Genomic DNA, 18,191 nt, shown 5'->3' with positions numbered 1-18,191 from the left:
GTGCCTGGCTGTATTTTTTTTTTTTTTTTTGAAATATGGTCTAGCCTACAACTCACTCTGTACCCAAGGCTAGGCCCACTGTGTCTGGCTTTTGGGTCACTGGTGATATGAGTTCACCCTGTCCTCCTAGGATAGACTCATTCTTTCCAAACCACAGAACCAGAGGCTTGCCCTGGGCCTTGGTTAGTTGGATTGCTGCATTGGGAAGAATGTCCAGGAATCACTAGAGGTGAACCCATCCCTGCCAAGCTGGTGAATGCCTGGGCTTGGTTAAGTGCTGTATTGTACCTTGGTTGGGTAAGACTGAAAATCACTTTCAGAAGCTCATAGGACTCCATTAAGTTCAGGTTTATTGAAGCTATGGTGTGAGGGCTGTTGAGGTCTTTCGACAGTGCCTTGTTGGTGACTGAAACGGTGAAGCATCTGGTGGGATTTCTCTTGGTGGCCACAAGCTTTGGGGCAGTTGACCAAGGGCCTGCACCTGTGTGTGGTGCTGGGGTGGAACCTGGTGCCTGGACCCACCAGGCAGACCACTGAACTGCCTCACCCCTCCCTCCACAGCCACCTTGCATTTACCGTTCTACCTCAACAACAAAGAGACAAGATGGTCATCATTTATGCTATTATCTAGCCTCAAATTACATTCTGCCTTTGGTCTCCGCCTCTTAACCTGGAGGCAGAATTTAGAATCATGTTCTCAGAAAAGAGGCTACAGGTTGAGTAGCTGTGGCCTTCCTGGGCTCCACCTGCCAGTTGGTTTGGCCTTGGGCATTGCCGCACACCACTATGTGATCAAGGTTACCAATGGCCCGGATGACTCAGGAGCAGGTTGGTGCTGGCTTTGAACTGCTTGGCTCTGAGGTGTACCTGCCTTTGGCTGGTGACAGTCAGTCTTACTTTGGGAGTACAAGCTTTAAAACCAATCAAGCAAAGCAGTCTGTTCCCCCTTGGTGAAGGTGGGGATGTCTGTCTCAGACCCAGAGGAGTTGTCAGGAGTCAAGATGGCGTCCTGAATTGAACAGGCTTTGGAAGCAGTCGTGAGTCTGTCTCAGTACTCCTGTTGGAAAGTGGAGGGTCAAGGGAATGATGCCCCTTCCGAAGACTGAGAAAAAGGGCTTTTGCCACCTGGGATCAGAGCTGCAGCTCTGCAAAAAGCAAAGTTGGTGCTGTGGTGTCAGCGCTGGTACAGCCAAAGGATGCCAGCCTTGTGTAGGTCTCTCCACAGCGCAGCCTCCAGGGACAGATCGTGGTTCGCATAGAATACCAGCCGCTTCTTCTTTTGGTCGAAATAGTGGTTAGAGTATTTCTGGTAGTTGCTTGTGATGAATCCGTAGGCACTGACCTGGGCAAGGACAATCACATTTATTGAGCTGTGGGGTGCAGGTAGATGGGCGATGTGATCTGAGTTAGAAGGAATGCCCTCGCCCGTGCGGATGCCTATGTGAAGGTAGGTACAAATAGCTCAACAAGCCCTGTGCCCTTTGTGCACAGTCTCTCAAGTCACCTTAGGATCGTAGATGAGTCTTGCCCCCATTGAACAAAAGGGTTAATAGGTAAGTAGTCACGCCCCCACTTAGAGCAGGGTTTGTCACAGCCTATGACTGTAGAGACTCCTGCATTAAAATGGGAAAAATGTATAGGGCCAGGGTGACATTTCCAGCTCTCAAGCTGGCTTTTATAAAGGTCACAGCTTTATTTTTTTTTCTGTCTTGATACCGAGGATTAAAGCTAAGGCACCACACACATGACTTCCACAGCCCATAACTTGTCTTTGAAGACTGGCACTCAGCCTCTCTCTGCCTCTATGCTCTTCAGGTGGGTAACATCCTACCAGGAACCTGTGCCCCATGCCAGCTCTAGGATGTCCCCATTAAAGGGCATCCCCCTACCCAGTTCTGTCAAGATTTAGCTTTCGGAAGAGCGGTGTGATCATTTGTGTCTTAAATATCACGTAGAAAACGAGGGAAGCAGGCCGGGAGGATGGATGTGGAAGTTAGGCAGGACTGACCCAGGACCCCACCCTTCTAGATAGCAGGGAGGACAACAGGCAGGAACTCTCCTGCCTGAGGTGGCTGGCCTTGGGGAGAGCTGTCAGGCCATAGGGAGTGCTGTTCACAGCTATGCTGTGCCAGGGGCTCCTAGAGAGGACCTACCTGGTCACAGGTGTGCAAGGCTGTTAGCAGCATAAGGGCTCCGGTACTAGGCATATATATGTCAAGATAGGTGTTGATCAACTTTGATTTCAAAAACCTGGAAGGAAAGAGGTGTTCAAGGTGGCTGGCTGGGGAGGTGGCTCGGTAGGTAAAGCACCTGCCTGAAAAATGAAGACCCGTGTTTGGATCCCCGGAAACCATGTGAAGCTGGGGTGTCTTAGCGTGTATCTGTAATCCCAGCCCTTCTGTGATGAGATGGGAGACGGGGAGAGCCCAAGGTCAATTTGCCTGGATATGCCATGGGGACAAGAGGCCTTGTCTCAAGGTGGAGATCGAGGACTAACCCATGCAGTGCTGCACCAACCTTCCCGTGTTCCTGCTTGTTGCTCATATAGTCTGCTCGTGCTCTCTCTCTCTCTCTCTTTCTCTCTCTCGCACACGCACACAGGTACACAGGTTTTGAATCCCAGTGTGCTGGCTGTATTACCCACTGGGTGTGCGTGCACACACACGCACACGCACACAGGTTTTGAATCCCAGTGTGCTGGCTGTATTACCTACTGGGCTCCAGGCTACCCACTCAGGCTGGAGAAGTGCTCAAATGCTCACCCTCTCCAACCAGTTCTCTATTTGGGGAACGTCCAAGTAAACTAAGTGCAGGGGTTTTGGGATGAGACACATTATGGGGGTTGAGAGAGAGGAACCCCAAGAGAGACCCTCCCCTTTATCCCACTCCCACTAACTCTACAACTCTGTTTTGCCCTCGTAGCCACAATGCTTAGTTAGGCACTGATGACCTGGTTTCTCTCCCCTCCACATCTTGACCAAACAGGAATCAGGAACGTGTGGTGAAGCTCACTCAGATCCTGGCTCTGGGTTTCCTGGTGTGACAGTGCCCACAGGCCCTGACTGCAGACCTGGGATTGATGTCTAAGCTTGGTCAAGCAGGTTGCTGCACTGGCAGGGTCCGATCCTTCCTATGCAGAGTGGGGCTACAACTGCGGGGCCTCCTCCCTCCATCCACCTGTACACCTACTCCATCTGCTCCATTCTAAGATGTTTACCTCTGGTCTACGGGGGGTTTCTCAACCACAAGACAACTAGCACTGGGCCAAATAGTGCTTTAACTGCACAAGAGGATGTTTGGCAGACCCTTGGCCACCACCTATATAAGGTCACTCCCTGCCATGACAACCCAAAATGTGTCCAGACAAACCCAACTACACACCCCATCCACCTTCAGGATTCCTTCCTGGCAGAAGGAAGCGGGGTCAGCCTGTTTATTCCAGCTTTGGGCTGGCTGGGTTTCTAACGGCTGTATGCCTGGCTCCCGAGTACCCGGTGTGTGCTTCTGTGAAGGTCCCTGGAACATAAACTTCCTTCTGTCATCCCTAGTTTCTTGTTCATGTCCTGTTGACCCTGTATGTTATGTCAAGCACTATCTCCATCACGGTAGCAAATAAAATCAGAAGCAAATGAAACAGAAGCACTCGGTGCTCCCCTTCAGTCACCCGGCACTCCGCACCCAGTCTTCCCGCCTCCCACCCCGTCTCCATTCCCATACCTCTCTGTCAGATAGCCGATGAAGTCTGGATGCAGGAGCTTGAATTTACAGGCAGAGGTTTCTGGTCCAAAGTAGGTGTAAGGCCTAGGTCCCACGATAGAAGTGGACAGAGCGTCCAGAGCCATCGTATTGAAGGGAGAGCGAGGGGAGTGTTAGGCGCCGGCGGTAGCGGTAGGGCTGGGGCTGGGCGTAGAAGCGGGAGAAGGGGGTGTAGAAGGTGGCTGGCAGCACGGAGGGCACCACGTGTGGCTTCCCCTTCAGCAGGACCTCAGTCGGTGGAGAGTAGGACATGGAGGATGGGGGTATGAACAGGGCTGGAGGCGTGGGGTAGGAGCAGTTCACCTGGGGGAGGTGAGGGGGTGGCGGGAGGAGGGGGAAGTAGAGGGAGTCGGGAGGTGGCGGTGGTGGCCTCTGGCTTTCCTGGGCCTGGCAGGGAAACCACCCATTTTGTGGAAGGGGTGATGTGGGGGGCTGGAAAAAGGGGCCCTCCTTCACGAAGCGAGGCACGTAGGGGGCGATGTAGGAAGGGATGTTAGGAGTGCGGCCCATGGGGCAGAAGTAGGAGGCCGAGTTGGCGTGACTGTAGGAAGGGGACCTTGTCACAGGCACTGAGGGAGTCAGGGAAGGGTTTCGAGAGAGGGATTTTAATCCAGTCTGGGAGGGCGAGTTGGAGGCGGGTGGAGTAGGGGCTTGGGAAGGCCCTCGGGGCACATGAGGACTGGGAGACTGGGAGGAAGCCCGGGAGGAGGGCTGTGAGGTAGCTGGGGTGGGAGCATGAGAGGGTGGGCGGGAAGAGGGGCCCCGGGTGGGGGAAGGGGAAGGGGCTGAGCCTCCAGAGCTAGGAAGGGGCTGCTGGTTCGAAGCACTATCAGCATGGTTAGAACGGGACTGTGACGGGGACTGGGTAGGGGATGGGTTAGGGGTGTGGGATGGGGAGCTCATTGGTGTTACGGAGGCTTATGTCCACCCGGGGTCTCTGAGGAGGTTCCCCCAAGAGCTTATCCCCAGGGAGTCATAGAACCTGTCCTCAGCTCTCATGACCAATAGTAGCACCAGGGAGCAATTGTTAGGTCATCACAGGGCAGGGGTGGGGCACCCATCAGGGGCTGGACACTGGCCCAGTTTCTATGACAACTCATAAAGACCACCTCCAAAGCTGCTCTCTGGGGAGAGAAGGTGACATGTCCTGAGGGCCGCAAGAGGAGACAGGCCATCTTCACCATAGTAGTGGCAGGTGTCTAAGCACCTGAGCCAGGCACAAGACATTGGGAAGGCAGGGAGCAGATTCAGGCCAGGGCCAGACATGGATCAAGGCAGCTGGACCCAGGCCTGCTGCCCAGGAAGGTGGGGGAGAAGACACAGCACCCTTTGTTGCCACCTCTCAGGACAGAGCCTGGGGAGCCAGTGCTCCTGTGTCCTGGGCGGGGTCCTGAGGAGGAGGCCCTGCCTCCCAGGATGAGTGCAGGGACACTGGCTCAGTGTGCTCAGTGCCAGCTACCCAGCTGAGGAAAGGGCTCTGCTGCTGCCGCCTGTATGTCCTCCAGCAGCAGAGAGCTGGGTCAGAGCTGGACACAGCAGCCCAAGGTCTGCTCGCTCTGCTTGGAAAAACTACCTCTCAACCAGCAGGGGACCCGTAGGGCCACCTGAGCTATGAGCCACCTTGAAAGCAGTCCCTGTCAAATGGGCCTTTAGTTTTAATGGCTGTACCTCAGGAGGTCAAGCACTACCTCTCCATCCACTGTGGTGTTCTCTGAGCCCCATAGCTCATCTCATCCAAGGGTCTTGAGAACACATTACCCAGAGCCCAGTCCCTAGTATGCTGAATAAATAGGGCTTATGGATTTGGGTAGGGTGGGATTTTTGTCTCCCTTCAGCCAGCTTCTCACATGATAGCAAGAGTGAAGAACCATGACCCAGCATTTCAACTCCACTCTGGTCCCTGGGAGCAAGGGGAGGCAGCGTTACCCGCCCCATGCCACAGCAGTACCCTCGGCAGCTCACCTGCTCCCTTTATCAGGGCCCTGGGGAACAGGCACACCCAGAATGGCAGACCTCAGCATCAGGTACTCACGGATGCTCGAGGGGATGAAGATGTAGCGCAGGTCCTGTCAAGGGATCAGACAAGGCCACGTTCAGCTTCAGAGAAAACAGTCCTCCGACTTAGCCTTACCCCCTAAGCTGCCAGAGGTCCCCTCACAAGGCTTTATTCCCATATTGCAGGTACTGTGGTGGTTTCAATACAGGTTCACAAATCCTTTGATAGCCCTCCCTGTAATAGGGGAAGCCTCATTACCACCCCCTTGAGTATTGGCTGAACTTAGTGACTACCACATAGAATCATTTTTGTTTGTTTTTTGAGATCAGGTTTTATGTAGTCCAGGCTGGCCTCGACTGCCTGTGCAGCCGAGGAACTCCTGATCTGACAGAGACTCTGAAGATTAGGCCGTAAAAGGTGCCAAGGCTTCCTTGCTCTGTCTGAATCACTCAGTCTGAGGGAAGTTAGCTGTCTCATCATAAGGTCTCTTGAGGGATCTCCAGAAGAGTCCAGGTAAAATAGACCTGTAACAGGGCCATCCTGATTCCAGCACCACTTCAGCCTTCAGATGACATCAATCCACTCCTTGAGAGATGCCTGAGCCAGAACCCCTTGCTAAGCTGCTCCCAAATTCCCAACCCTTGGCATAATGAGCTGATAAAGGCTTATCGTTTAAAGTGTGGGGGTCATTGGTTACAGAGCCGTAGACTCCCACTACTAGTGTGGTACTGTGGCCACACTTCGATCTCTCATGACCAGAGAACCCCTTTCCTGTGATCTCCCTTACCCTTCATGTAGTACCCACAGTGCTTAAGGCAGAAAGTGTGGAGTTCTGGTAAGGAAGGACAGTGGAAAACTCCAGGTGTAGAAGGCCTCCGAGCTGGCTCCTGCACTCACAAGCTGTGACCCAGGCCTGCTCCTCGGTCTCTTAGAACCTCAGTTTCCCACACAGGGCTGTAGTGAGAGGTCAAGAGGCCACACATTCTGATGTGTGGGGAAATGGGTGGCCTTGGACCCCTTCCCAAAAGTCTCAGCATTTTAACTTTGCCACCTGAAGTGGATATGGTGGAGTCCCCCTTGGGGCAGGGCTGCTGCGACAACTGCATCCATACTCTGTAACATGCTAGTAACAGTGGTGCTCAATAAACACCCCTTCGCACTCTGCATAGATAAGGGAGCTCTAGGGTTTGAACTCTAGGGTTTGAAACCCAGGCAGCCTGGGTTTGAACTCTGGCCTCCTTCTGACTTGCTGAGCGAAAGGGCACTGAGCTTCTGTCTCTTCCCAGTAAAGTGGGGTTCACATGGTATCCATCTATATTCAGTAAATATTAGCTACTCCCCTTTTATGCTCTAGAGGAGCATCTGAATCCCCTGAAAGAAGGGGGAATCCCTGTCAAATCTGCCTTCAGCTGTAATAACTCCATCTCTGGTGGCTACAATATTGGCACCTAACCCTCCATCCATTGGACAGAAGTCTGGGAGCTCCTGGAGCCCACCCAAGGATGCTAAGGTGCCAGTCACAATGCTGCACTTATTGCAGGCCTTACCTTCCCCTTTGGCACAGAGGTGAAACCCAGGCGCTGGTAGGAGATGAGGGAGTTCTTCATTGTGTTCACAGTGAAACCGTAGAAGGAGGTCTTGGTGCCCACATCACGCTCAAAACCTTTGATCACTGCTCCATTGAGTCTGGCCCCAGCAGAAGCTCATCAGCATCTTTGTGGCTGCACCCTGCTGTCCCCTTCACATCCATCTCTACAGCTTGGATCCGCACCTTTCCCCATCCCTCATTTGTACCAGTCCTTCAGCCCACAGGAGCATCTGTGTCCAAGGGCCATTGAGGGGTGCCCTCTGACTGGGTAAACCTGTCCCAGGGACCCTTCCTCCTGAGTCCCCCTGTGATGGGCACCCATGTTCTGTCTTCAGGGTGGGCTGAGCCTCTGTCCAGAACATCTACCCATCACACCTGCTGAGATGCCTTAGGTTGGCAGCTGCTCTGCCCTGACCTCAGGGAAGGTGCTGTCTCGGCTAGCAGAACAGGGCTGTCCACCCAGCTCCCTGGCCCCTGCCCTCGTACCTGAACACATAGTCATGGGCATCGATTTTCTGACCCTGATGGGACCCGTTCAGGATGCCTCCGTTACCAACCACGGCACACCGAATGCAGCTTCGAGGTGGCTCTCTGGAGGTAGCAAATAGCTCTGCGCTCTCTGTGCTGTTCAGAAGGCTCAGGGTGGAGACGATGTCTGTGAAGACAAAGGGGAGCCATAAGGAGGGCTGCTGCCTGGCCTGCTCTAGATTATGTGGCCTGGTACCTACCTCATGGAGGCTGGCTCCCATCCCATTTCATCCCATTCCATCCCATTCCATCCCAGAGTGCAGGGGAGTGGGACAATGGGAGTCAGTGTGTAGGGGTTGAAGAAGATAGGGGAGCTTGGCTGGGCCCTCAGCGTCTTGGAGAAATGGAATAATTAGTCCCCTAAGACAGCGTACACTCCAAAAGTAAAGCATTGGAGGCACGTGGTGGGCCTGAGTGTGGTGGTTTATGAAACAAGCAGCCATGATGGTGCTGTTGAGGCCTCTTGACCTTTGACCTAAGGACACCATGGGACACTGGATACTTTTCACATCAGGGAGGTCCCAGAATGGTAAGAGCCACTTGGCAGGGGCACTTCAGCCTACACCTTGAGTCCTGGGTGCTTGGACAAAGGAGGCGGGAGAGGCAGGAGTCAGAGAGCTGGGGGTTCTGGAAAGAGAGAGGAGCCCAAAAGGCCATATACATCACTGATGCTGTGAAGGCAGCCAGAGTGGGCACACACTAGACACAAAGGCAAGACGGGGTCAGCTGAGGCAGAAGGCAGGGGTGAGGCAGCGGGTAGCAGGTTACCTTTTTGGGAGAGCCCCCACCATCCATATGGGACTTTGAGCTGGCTCAGATTGTCCCAGAGCTTAGGTGTGAACAGACCACCCCACAGTAGCACTGGGGTGGAGAAGTCAAACAGGCTCCGGAAGTGGTGGTCCCGCTGAACAGCCAGGCGAAGTGAGTCCTGGCAAGACCAGTTCTGTGAGAAGAGGAGAGGGTTATGGGTAGGAGGTGAGGGTGCCTCTCCCCAGGAGCCTACAGACCACACAGAGAGTTAAGAGGGATGTGCTTCCCCTTCTCCCTCTAGACTAGGGCCACTCTCGGATCTTTTTAAAAAATATTTTATTGCCAAGTGTGGTGGCGCACACCTTTAATCCCAGCACTCGGGAGGCAGAGGCAGACGGATCTCTGTGAGTTTGAAGCCAGCCTGGTCTACACAGTGGTCTACATAGGCCAGCTGGGGCTACAGGGAGACCCCGTCTCAAAAAGACCAACCCCCCCCAAAAAAACCCAAAAAACTTTATTATTTTTATTTTATGTGTATGAGTGTATTGCCTGCATGTATGTAAGTACACCCAATTTACAATGCCCTTGGAGGTCAGAAGAAAGCATCGGATCCCCTGGAACTGGAATTACAAATGGTTATTAGCCACCATGCAGGTGCTGGGAATCTAACCCGAGGTCCTCTGTAAGAGCAACCAGTTCTATTAACCAATGAGCCATCTCTCTAGCCTCCTTCTCCCAGATCTTCTGGCTGAAATGGCCTGTGGTCCAGCAACCTGGTAAGAGGTGTAACCACTCTTCTTCCCTGGGTTGCCTATATGCAGGACCCCAGTGCTTATGTCCACTGTGAACCTCAAATGTCATTCAGGAGTCTTTGTTCTCAGCTGGTGGATCCAAGCACTGAGAGGTGTTTGGACCATGAGATCTCTACCATCATGAATGATTAACCCATGGATGGAGGAATAATTTGTCAGCATTGTGGAAGGTGGTAGAAACTTCCAAGGTAAGGCCCTAATTGGAGGAAGTAGGCCACTGGGGCACATTTTGGGGGTTATAGCTTGTCCTGGGGTCCACCTATTCTCTCACCCTGCTGACTGGCTCCCCCAAATGAACCATTCAGTTCTACCACCTGTCTCCCCACCCTCCATGATGATCAGCTTTACTTTAGAAACAATGGGTCCAGGCAACCATGGCCTGAAATCTTTGAGACATGAGCCTACATGCATCTTTCCTCTGAAGTCGTTCTCTCCGATGTCTCTGATGGCAAAAGGAAAACAAGCTCAATGACATTGTTTGGAAATCAGATTTTGTAGATATAGTCAGAATGTGATCCTATGGGCTTAGGCTGGCCCGAAATCCAGTCTCTTGGATTTTTTTTTTCTTTTCTCGGCCTAGTGTGGGATGCTTATATGTTGCGTTACAGTAGCAATGACTGTGCAGTTGTCTCCTTACAATGAGGCCATGTGAAAAATGGGGGCCATGCAATGATGGAGGCAGAATCAGAGTGATGCAGACAGAAGTCAAGTGACACCTGGGAAGACAGGGAGAGGTGAGGCGGGGGCGGGGGGGCTCTCAGAGCCTTGCGGGGAGCATGGCTCCCTGATTTGATATTGGACCAGGGAAAATTTGATTACCATTTTTGTTTTCGTTGTAAAGTGTGTGTGTGTGTGTGTGTGTGTGTGTGTGTGTACACTTGAGTGAAGGTTCCCACAGAGGCTAGAGGCATTGGCTCCATCTGGAGCTGGTTACAGGTGGATGTGAGGCATGTGAGTACTAGGAACCAAACTTGGGTCCTCTGGAAAAGCAGTAAGTACCCTTAACCGCTGAGGCATCTCTCCAGCCCTGATTTGTGTTGTCTTATGTCACCTAGTCCGTGCTCTGTGTTCTAGGAGCCTCAGGAAATGAAAACAGCCCCTCTATACTCAGGGCCCTTGAAGGAATGAGGTTCTCAGCAGGCAGCATTCTAATCTGTTGCTTCTCCACAAAGCCTTGGGCCAGGTAGGGCTCTGCTAATTCTGAACAAGTTTTTTTGTTAAGCTGTTGATCAAAGGACAGAACAGGAAACTGCTGTGCAAGTCATTTCTGCCCTAATGCCACATGTGAGCGTCCCACACTATGCAAAATGATGCAATGCAAACCACAGGGTCCACAGAAGATGGGATGAATAGTGTAACAGAATGTTGTCAGTGATGCATTAAACTAAAGATAGGAATTTGAGGGAGACGGGCATGGACCATGGTCAAAGAGAACAGGACTTCCATCTGAACTATGGCACTTTTCCTTGAGAAAAGTTTGAGGTTTGTTTTTTGGAAGTTGGTGTCTGAAGGGTAACAGTTGGTGAGCTATGGCGAAATGGTAGAAGGAGGTTTTCTGAAGTCAGACAGGAAGTTGTAATAGCAGGTGTGACTGGGTGAGCCCAGGGCATAGGTCACAAAGCTGAAGGACGCCCCTTTGCGTTTCGAATAGTCCTATGTGGTTCAGTTCTGTTGGTGTGAGTTTCTGCATCTGTCTAGTGTTTTCACCAGCAAAGGATGCACTTGACTCCGATATATCTTAATATACCAGGTACATGCGGTTAGGATGAAACTGCCTTTGTTCTAATCCATAAATAAATACCTCTTTTGGGGGCTGGAGAGATGGCTCAGCGGATAAGAGCACTGGCTACTCTTGCAGAGGACCCAGGTTCAGTTCCCAGCACCTATGTGGTGGCTAACAACCATATGTAACTCCAGTCCCAGGCAGTCCACCACCTTCTTCTGGTCTCTGAGAGCACTGTATACACATGGTGCCTTTATATACATGAAGGCAAAAACACTCATACACATAAAGTAAAGATAAATGAATTTTTAAAAAATTGAAAACAAATCCCTCTTGCTGATCCAAACTGGCCTCACTGCTGCCCAGAGCCTTGCTTCATCAATAACTCCCAGTACACACTCCACCCGATCCCAGATCTGTATGCCTGTCTTTCTTTGGTTTTGTGGTACCTCATACATCAGGACCAGGTTGTTCCAGAACACTTTGCTATATGTGTTCAAAAGTCACATCAGTGCCTCTGTTTTAAACTAGCTGGAGCTACGTATCAATTAGCACCAAGTAGCTGGAGGCAGAAAAAAGTACTTTGGGAAACTTAAAGGTGAACCCGGTCAAGCACTCAAGATGTTTGAGGCTTCTCTTTGGCCAGCGAGTCCAGTGCCCGTTGCCTTCTGTTCTTTACACACCGTCCTCCGTCACCTGCTCAGGACCTCTTGCTTTGTCTCTGAATGTCTAGCCTATCACTATAAGCTCTTGTATTCTCCCTGAGCCCCGGAGACATCAATCAACACGTCCTACTTTAGTCTCTTGGGTACCAAAAACAACTCTTAAACCTGTACTAATCCATAAAGACACAAAGATCACCCAGCTCAACCACAGTGTGAGGAGCGGAGGTGGTGAGGAAGGCTGTATACTACCTGATGAACAGCAAGCTCTGTGGTCAGATCAGGGCTCCCATCCCATGGCACCGCTTACTGCTGAGTGAGCCTGTGCAAGGTCCATAACTGCTCTTTGTCCCATTTGCTCCTCTGGAGGAGCCTGGGGTTTCTGTGAGTTTGGGAATGCAGGGCTATGCTGCACACCAATTGTATGGCTAGTAGAGTGACCAGCCAGAATCCTGAAGGTCTAGGATTCTCTAGGCAAACATGGGGCACTTTCCCAGAGCCTGGAGTTTACTGCAAGGTGAGCAGTTTAAATGGGACCTATCATGAATGGATATCTGGAGGACCAGAGTATGAAATCCATCTGCCATTAATATACAATTTTAAGCCAGGCATGGTGACATACACCTTTAATCCCAGCACTTGGGAGGCAGAGGCAGGTGGGTCTGTGAGATTGAGGCCAGCCTGGTCTACATGGCAGTTCCAGGTCAGCTGAGGCTACAGGGAGACCCTGTCTCAAACAAACAAACAATTTTAAAGAGGATGCAATTTTAAGGGGTTGGAGAGGTGAATATGTGCATACTGCTCTTGTGTTTTGTTCCCAGAACCCCATGTTGGGTGACTCACAACCTCCTTAACTCCAGCTCCAGGGGGATCTGATGCCTCTAGCCTCTGTGGGCACCTGCACTCACATGCACATACCTACACACAGGCACATACATATAATTAAAAAATAAATGCTGGGCTGGAGAGATGACTCAGTAGTTAAGAGCACTGGCTGCTCTTGCAAAGGATCCAGGTTCGATTCCCAGCACCCAAATGGCAGCTAACAACCATTCGTAACTCCAGTTCCAGGGGATCTGGTGCCCTCTTCTGACCTTTGTGGGCACTGCATCACTTGTAGGCAATCCACTCATACACATAAAATAAAAATAATACATTTTTTTTGGTCTTTTTGAGACAGGGTCACCCTGTAGTCCCAGCTGTCCTCGAACTCACTATGTAGACCAAGCTGGCCTCAAACTCACAGAGATCCACCTGTCTCTGCCTCCTGAGTTGCCGGGACTAAAGGTGTGCACTACCACGCCCGGCTCCAGCTAATAAAATATTAAAAAAAATCTTTTTAAAAGATACAATTTTAAGACTCTTTGGTTGTTTGAATGAGAAATACCCACCAATTGGCTCAAGTATTTGAATACTTGGTCCCCTGCTGTTTGGGGGCGGCTATGAAGCCTTTAGGATGTGTTTCCTTGCACTGGGGTCTTGCCTCACCTCCAGTTTGACCTCTGTTTTGTGTCTGCAGTTGAAGATGTAAGCACTCAGCTTCCTGATCCTGCTGTCACACCTGCTGCTCTGCCTCCCTACCATTAGGAACGTTCCCTCTGGAACTGTAAACCAAATAAAATCTTCCTTTTATAAGTTGCCTTGGTCGTGGAGTTTTATCATAGCAACAGAAAAGTAACTAATACAGACTGTCAAGAACTTTTCAGCTGTCTACACCTCTGGGAGACTTATCTATCCATTTTCTGTTGGGGTACAGGAAACCCTTGTGGTCAGGTCTCAGATGCCCTGAGGGGATAGATGGATGTTTATCTCTGTGCTGGTGGAGTCCAGGCCACTTGGGCCTAGCTTTATGAGAATACTCTGGTTTGTTTCCCACCACCACCCCCAATCCACTCACTAGAAGATGCCCAAACTGCCCCACAGTGGCTATCTGCCATACCTTTCTGATTCCAGAATTTGATGCCTTGGGTTGAAAGCATGTTCGAGGTGGTCTGATGCTCCTGGGGGAAGAAGGCAGAGGTAAGCAGGGTGTCTGGTTCAGTCCTGTCAGTGAGTCCAACCAGCCCCTTTGAAGCTTGTGGACTGGTTCCCTCAGCTCTGGGGCTGACAAAGTGTTAGGGTCCCAAAGCTGTTTGTTCCTTAGATCCTTCCTCCTCTCTACTCTGGAACATAACTCCCTCCTTAGACACACAGAATACTGTTACTCAGTTATGTACTGCCCAGCTACACAAACCCGGAAACAAAGGAGATCCCTCAGGGAGCGGCAGAATGTGGACTTTATAGGGATGGGATGGTTGAAGTATGAGAATATAAAACAGGAAAAATGTCCAGCCCCCAGAATTGTGGCCATCTGAGGGGTTTCATACCAAAGCCCCTGGAATTGTGGCCACCTGAGGGGTTTCTTGCCAAGACCCCAGGGGTAGATGTGACAGCACATGCTGGTAATCCCAGTACGCTGGAGGCTGAGACAGGAGGATCAAGGGTTCAAGGCCACCCTCCACTACATAGTTTGAAGCTAGCCTGGACTACACCAGACTCTGTCTCAAGACACAGAAACAACAACAACAAAGGCTGAGGGGCAGGCATTAGGACTGCAAAGAGAGAATTCCCTGCCTCCTTGGTGGGGTGTGCCCACAGCTCTGCAGCTGGTGACGGGTGCTACACGGCTTGGAAGTCCGGCTCTTGGGGTTTGCATCCAGCCCGGTTTCTTGCTAGCTGTCTAGTCTTGGGCAGTTATTAGATTTCTGAGAACCTTGGTCTCTGCCTCTGTATAACAGAACTTCATTCTCTAGATCATTGAAAGGGGTCCAACAGAGGGGTAGGTTAGTCTACATGAAAGGGACCTTCTGAATGCCAGCCATTGTTACCTAAGGGAGGAAGGCAAAGGATCCTGTGCCAGCCTGCCTCTTCTAAAGGGAGTTAAGTGGTTATTCCCCAGTTCCCAGGTACTAGGTGGCCTCAGGGCAGAGGGACAGCATAGGAGCCTGGGCTCATTCAAAAGGGAGCTGAGCTGTTCTTCTGTTTGCCAGCCATTATCCCAGCAGCCTCCAGGGAGCGGGTGGGAGGACTTGGGTCTAGTAGTTTGCCTGGGAACAAAAGCCTTCTGTAGGTGCTGAGCCACACTGGGCAGCTGTGATCTGCTTCGGATCGTTGGTTTCCCAGGTTTTAGGTAAGATCCAGAGAGAAAGGAGTGAGGATTAGCCCTCCTCAGGTTCCTTCTTCCCCCTCACCAGCCAGCTGTCTACCCAGATAAAACCTTTCTTCTCCCCTTTGGCACTGAGGAGCTCAGCCTAGGCTGCCCCAGGAGAATGCTAGGAGCTGGGAAAACATCCATGCCCTACCTGCCTTGAGATTCTGATTCTGAGCTCACCTCTCGGCCCCACCCCCACCCCAGGTGACTATAATGGGCAGCAGAGCTCAGGAGCCCCATGAGTGGCCTCGAGTGAGGATAATGGGATGGGACTCCCTTGATCCCCTACCCTAGGCCTGATGTAACCTCCTAGCTTCCCTGGGCTTGGTGACTTCACAGGCCCTCCCTCTCAGGAATGCAAATGCTTCCTGTTACCTCCAGAAAGTGGGGAAGGGAGCTGGGCATTCTTGCTCCTTTGGGAAGACTTACCAATCTGAAGTGAGCACAAAGGTGTGCATTTTTATAAAACTGAATGTATTTTTCATCAGGCATGCTGGGACCTGCCCATAATCACAGCACTGGAGAGGAAGAGGCCGGAGGATCAGGTGTTCAAGGCTTGGCTACATGGTAAGCTGGAGGCCAGTTCCAGCTGTCTGAGACTCGGTATCAAAAAGTAAAACAAGACAAACAAAACTAAAAGTAAAGTACTCCACTTATGTTGTTTTTTAGTGAGTGTGTGATGTGTGTACATGTGCATGTATGTGATATGTTTGTATTCGTTCATGTATGCGAGGGTGCATGCACAATATGGCACAAGTGTGGGGTCAGAGGACAACTTTGGTGCTGGCCCTCACCTCCTCTCTTGTTTGAGACAGAGTGTTTTGTTATTTGCCTCTTCATACACCCAGCTAGCTGGTCTGAGAGCTTTCAGGAATTTGCTACAGTCTTGCTGTAGGTGTGCTGGGATTACAGATGAATGCCACCATGTCTGGTTTTTATGAGTTCTGGGGAATCTGAATTCTGGCCCTCAGGCATGCATGACAAGCATTTTATCCCCTGAGCCATCTCTCCAGCCCTTAGATCATATTTTTACCATGTATCGGCTCTAAAATGCAAAATAATATTGATCCTAATGGTAGCTGACAGCTCCTTTCCTCTGTTTACTTTTGTCTCTTTGTTTTTGTTTGTGGAGACAGGGTCTCACTACGTAGCCCTGGCTGACCTGGAACTCACTATATAGACCAGGCTGGCCTTAAGCTCCCAGAAATCTGCCTGCCTCTGCCTCCCAAGTGCTGAGATTACAGGTATGAACCACCACACCTTGTTCCTCTCTAATAGGACATCTAAATCCCTCTCTCAGGGTACACTGCAGAAGATGGGGCAGAAAGAATGTAAGAGACAGAGGATGGAGATGGGGCTGTAAACACTATCTTCTGGTCATGATATAACCACTGCAATCCTGAACTCAAAGCAGCCATGGCTGCCTGCACAAGACTGGGCCTGTAAGCAGCCAATCATGGAGTCCTACCCTAGTGAAGGGACTTATTTGCTGTTGATGGATTCTGGAGGAGGAGGAGTTGCTGTCTTCAGTTGTGGACCTGCTGGTGAGCTCACAGGCTCCAAAGGATAGTTCCATACCCATCCTTACTCAGACCATCCTGGTTAAACTCAGAGGGTCACAAAACAAAACAAAGAGGCCTGAATGTGGGAAAGGGACTTGTAGGGAGGAGGGGTGGTAATGAGGGGAGAAGAGGGGATGGGGGATGAAAGTAATCAGAATGTATTATGTACATGTATGAAACTATCAATGAATAAATGGGCTATAAAAGGTAAATTAAGCCGGGCGTGGTGGCACACGCCTGTAATCCCAGCACTCGGGAGGCAGAGGCAGGCGGATCTCTGTGAGTTCGAGGCCAGCCTGGTCTCCATAGCAAGTTCAGGTCAGCTGGGGCTACAGGAAGACCCTGTCTCAAAAAGATCAAAAAGAAAGGTAAGTTAAGGTCAGGTGTGGTGGCACATACTAATCCTGGCATGCAGGAGGCAGAGACAGGTGAATCTGTGTGAGATGGAGGCTAGCCTGGTTTACATAATAAGTTCCAGGTTAGTTGGGGCTACAGAGAGACTGTTTTTCAAAATACAAAACAAAACAGAACAACAACAACAAAATTCCAGACATGAGAACCTCAAGAACCAGATTCTTCCATGAGTAGATGACCTGCCTCCTCTAAGATACAGTAAGACCTGGTCCTTGGGGCTCCCTGGGCCCTGGCTCAGCCACTCTTCTTCCTGAACCTTCTCCTGGCTCTGTTCACCTGAAGGATACACAGCTTCCAGACCATCCTCAGAAGGCCAACTGCCTCCCGTCAGATTTCTTTCCTGGACTAAGAATCCACCTCCAAAGCCAGGCCGAGACCTGCCCTGCCCCTTCCTCCCCATGTCATACTACGTTTTTGTCACTTTTTCTGTTTATTTTAATACTAGGGCTTGACCACCAAGACCTTAAGCACCCTACCACCTGAGATATATCCCCAGCCCCTATGCCAGGTTTTGAAAGGAAGAAAGATCTTTATTTATTGTTTCTTTTTAAAATTTTTATTTATTAGTATTAGTGTTTGCCTGCATGTGTGTAAATGCACCTGAATTATGCAATGCCCTCCCTTGGAGTCAGAAGAGGGCACTGGATTCCCCTGGAACTGGGGTTATAGACCACTGTTAGGTGCATGTGGGTGCTAGAAATCCAACCTGGGTCTTCTGCAAAAGCAGCTGGTACTCTGAGCCATCTCCTCTCCAGCCCCTCTGTTGTTTTGAGATAGGGTCTCCCTGTAGCCCTAGGTGGCCCAGAACTCCCTTCGTAGCCCAGTTTGGCCTCTCTCTCATAGAGATCTACCTGCCTCCTGAGTACTGGGATTAAAGGTGTGAGCTACCACACCTTGAAGATCTTTTTTTTAAAGGAAAAGCTTTGTCCAGGTAAGCCAATCTTCTGTTGAATTTGATGTAGATACTTTTTAAAAAATTTATTTAATAACCACATACTTGGAAGAAGCATTTCATTACATCAGCATTGACATAGTCAATAACAATTTTCTGAGCTAGGATGCATCTCTTTCAAAATTGGCTGTACATTTTTAGGTTTACAGTTGAATTATTACTGTTACACAAATTGTGCTCAGTATAAACCCTATAAGACATAAAATTAAATGAGGTTTTAACCTTTAAAAAAGATCTCCATTTCATTATTAAAATACA

At 50.5% G+C, this 18,191-nt stretch overlaps 2 protein-coding genes across 2 annotated transcripts in view; both read right to left on the bottom strand.

The window, feature by feature from the left end:
- Positions 1 to 370: 370 nt before the first annotated feature.
- The window catches only part of St6galnac2 (ST6 N-acetylgalactosaminide alpha-2,6-sialyltransferase 2), a 20,181-nt gene continuing 2,360 nt past the window's right edge, over positions 371 to 18,191 (bottom strand). The window contains exons 2-9 of the mRNA XM_008831495.3: positions 13,755 to 13,815; positions 8,637 to 8,811; positions 7,827 to 7,995; positions 7,300 to 7,438; positions 5,719 to 5,822; positions 3,718 to 3,801; positions 2,154 to 2,250; positions 371 to 1,342 (exon numbers count right to left, since the gene is read on the bottom strand). Coding sequence (XP_008829717.1) covers positions 1,175 to 1,342; positions 2,154 to 2,250; positions 3,718 to 3,801; positions 5,719 to 5,822; positions 7,300 to 7,438; positions 7,827 to 7,995; positions 8,637 to 8,811; positions 13,755 to 13,815 — 997 coding nt within the window. The 3' untranslated portion in view covers positions 371 to 1,174. The remainder of the gene's footprint in view (positions 1,343 to 2,153; positions 2,251 to 3,717; positions 3,802 to 5,718; positions 5,823 to 7,299; positions 7,439 to 7,826; positions 7,996 to 8,636; positions 8,812 to 13,754; positions 13,816 to 18,191) is intronic.
- On the bottom strand, positions 3,739 to 4,659 carry LOC103732687 (leucine-rich repeat extensin-like protein 5). The gene has a single exon (XM_008831336.2). It carries the CDS (start codon positions 4,657 to 4,659, stop codon positions 3,802 to 3,804), a length of 858 nt encoding a protein of 285 aa, XP_008829558.1. The 3' UTR covers positions 3,739 to 3,801.

This window comes from Nannospalax galili, unplaced genomic scaffold, assembly GCF_000622305.1.
Source record: "Nannospalax galili isolate Female #2095 unplaced genomic scaffold, S.galili_v1.0 scaffold634, whole genome shotgun sequence".
In the NCBI taxonomy this organism is placed as follows: domain Eukaryota; kingdom Metazoa; phylum Chordata; class Mammalia; order Rodentia; family Spalacidae; genus Nannospalax; species Nannospalax galili.
This window is presented reverse-complemented; position numbering and strand designations above follow the sequence as displayed.

Coding starts and splice junctions, on each gene's coding strand:
- LOC103732687 (XM_008831336.2), bottom strand. CDS start 4,659: ATGAGCTCCCCATCCCACACCCCTAACCCATCCCCTACCCAGTCCCCG.